Source organism: Seriola lalandi, unplaced genomic scaffold, assembly GCF_002814215.2.
Source record: "Seriola lalandi dorsalis isolate HSWRI2012SDOR001 ecotype SW California unplaced genomic scaffold, Sedor1 jcf7180002055008, whole genome shotgun sequence".
NCBI lineage: Eukaryota > Metazoa > Chordata > Actinopteri > Carangiformes > Carangidae > Seriola > Seriola lalandi.
In genome coordinates this window covers 2663753-2665554 of record NW_019525551.1, presented here as the reverse complement: position 1 = coordinate 2665554, position 1802 = coordinate 2663753, and the positions used below count along the sequence as shown (strand labels likewise).

At 44.5% G+C, this 1802-nt stretch overlaps 1 protein-coding gene across 2 annotated transcripts in view; it reads right to left on the bottom strand.

Moving 5' to 3' along the window:
• wwp2 (WW domain containing E3 ubiquitin protein ligase 2) overlaps positions 1 to 1802 on the bottom strand; it is a 71659-nt gene that overhangs the window by 41206 nt on the left and 28651 nt on the right. For both annotated transcript variants that reach the window (XM_023397327.2, XM_023397328.2), the window contains exons 7-8: positions 1595 to 1758; positions 656 to 902 (exon numbers count right to left, since the gene is read on the bottom strand). In XM_023397327.2, the coding sequence (XP_023253095.1) occupies positions 656 to 902; positions 1595 to 1758 (411 nt within the window). The remainder of the gene's footprint in view (positions 1 to 655; positions 903 to 1594; positions 1759 to 1802) is intronic.

Sequence of the window (1802 nt, the reverse complement as noted above, 5' to 3'; positions counted from 1 at the left end):
TCCTCCTCTAACCATCTTGATACTCTCTGCTCTTTCACCTGTCCACCTGGAGACAGCAGGTGGTGGGCGGGGCCCAAGGCCTGATCCACAATTCTCAATCAGGAAGTAAGAGGAGATGAGCTTCAGATCCAGTTTTGTTTTTTTTTTTTACTTTTTATGTGGAAAATCATGTTAAAGAAAATATGAATCATAACAGATGATTTTTACAGAGTTTAAAACATGTCTGGAAGAACTTTTAGGCCTCTGTCTGTTGTTTATATGTCTGTCTGTCTGTGGACACATCACTGTCAGTGCAAAATACAGTCACAAAACTTTACAGGTGTGTAGGTTGTGTAAAAGATGGGAGTGGTCTGAACCGTGACCACTGAGTACTCATGTAATAATGCAGTAATAACTACTGAGTACTAAGGGTCAGAAAGTCAACATGTTGATGGGCGTGTCGCTGGTGGGATCCCATTGCAGGCTCATTTCTAGTTCAGTATTTTTATTGATCTTTTTTCTTTCCCTCTTGGTTAAATATGAAGCCAATAATAATTATGGGAACATAATATTTTATTATACAAGAAGAAGCAGTAAATGAAATAATTTACAGCAACACTGTATTTCATTACTGTGTGAATGTGAATGTGAGTTGCTCTGATGCGCTGACTCTTACCCTGCCGGGAGAGATTCTGTGGTCGACTCTGTCGTGGTGCTGCTGCTGGCCTGCTCTGTGCTGGAGGTGGCGCTGGGGGTGGGTGCCGCCGGGGTTGTCGGACCCAGGGCGTCCTGACCTGGAGAGGGGCTACCGTTGCTGCTGCTGGCGGCTGGGGAGCGGACGGACGGAGAGGGTGGAGGAGGTGTGTGGCGGGCAACGCCCCCTCGACTGTTCTCCAGCCCATTTGACGTCAACTCAACTTTGTCTGAGTGAAGATAAAGGACAAAAGGACAAAAGAAATGGAAAGATGGTGATAAACCAGGATCTCAGGATCAGCTGATGTGGTAATGTGGATTTTCTAGCCATAACTAGTCCACTGTACTCATGTGCTACTGAGGAGGTGTAAACAAACAAATTGCTGCAGAGGCCTCAGATTTACAAGCTGAACTGTTCAGATATAAATCTTCCATAACTAATGTGGACTAACATAGAAAACATTCAGGTGAATGATGAAAAGGCTTCTGGTTTAACCAGCGCCGTATGGAGGACCAGGAATGTCACAGGAAAAGTAATAAAGCATTTCTTTAATTTCATATTGTCACAGAAAGGCTAAATGGAGAAGCTAAGTGACTCAGCAAATCAATTCGTTTCATCAGAAATACTAATGAGCGAAATTAAGTTTTCAAAGTCTTTGTGATTTTGACACGAATCTGATTGAGTGATGCATAAAGACAGAACTCAGCTTTTTGTGAAGTAATCATTTGGACACAACTGCTGTGCACACTGATGCAAAACAATGCTGTTATATGTAGCAGTCAGAACAGCATTTAGTTCCCTTTAAAGATGATGGATATCTGCACAAACTACTATCAGCAGCTCAAGTTGATAAATCATCAGAATCCGTTCAGAAACAGATCTGAGTCTGTGTGTAACACAGTAATAGGGTGTCTCATATACCTGCACTGTTTCCTGGGCTTCCTTGACTCTTGGAGGACTGACGGCGACCAGACGAGCCCGGCCCAGGGATCTGCTCCTCAGTCAGCTCCCCATTAGTCAGAAACACCCCTCTGGAGCACCCTGGGGAGCCACTCTGCGAACCCCCCACCGAGTGCCTGTTACTCCTGTGAACAGAAAGAGAAACAGAGGGAACAGGATGTGGAGCAGA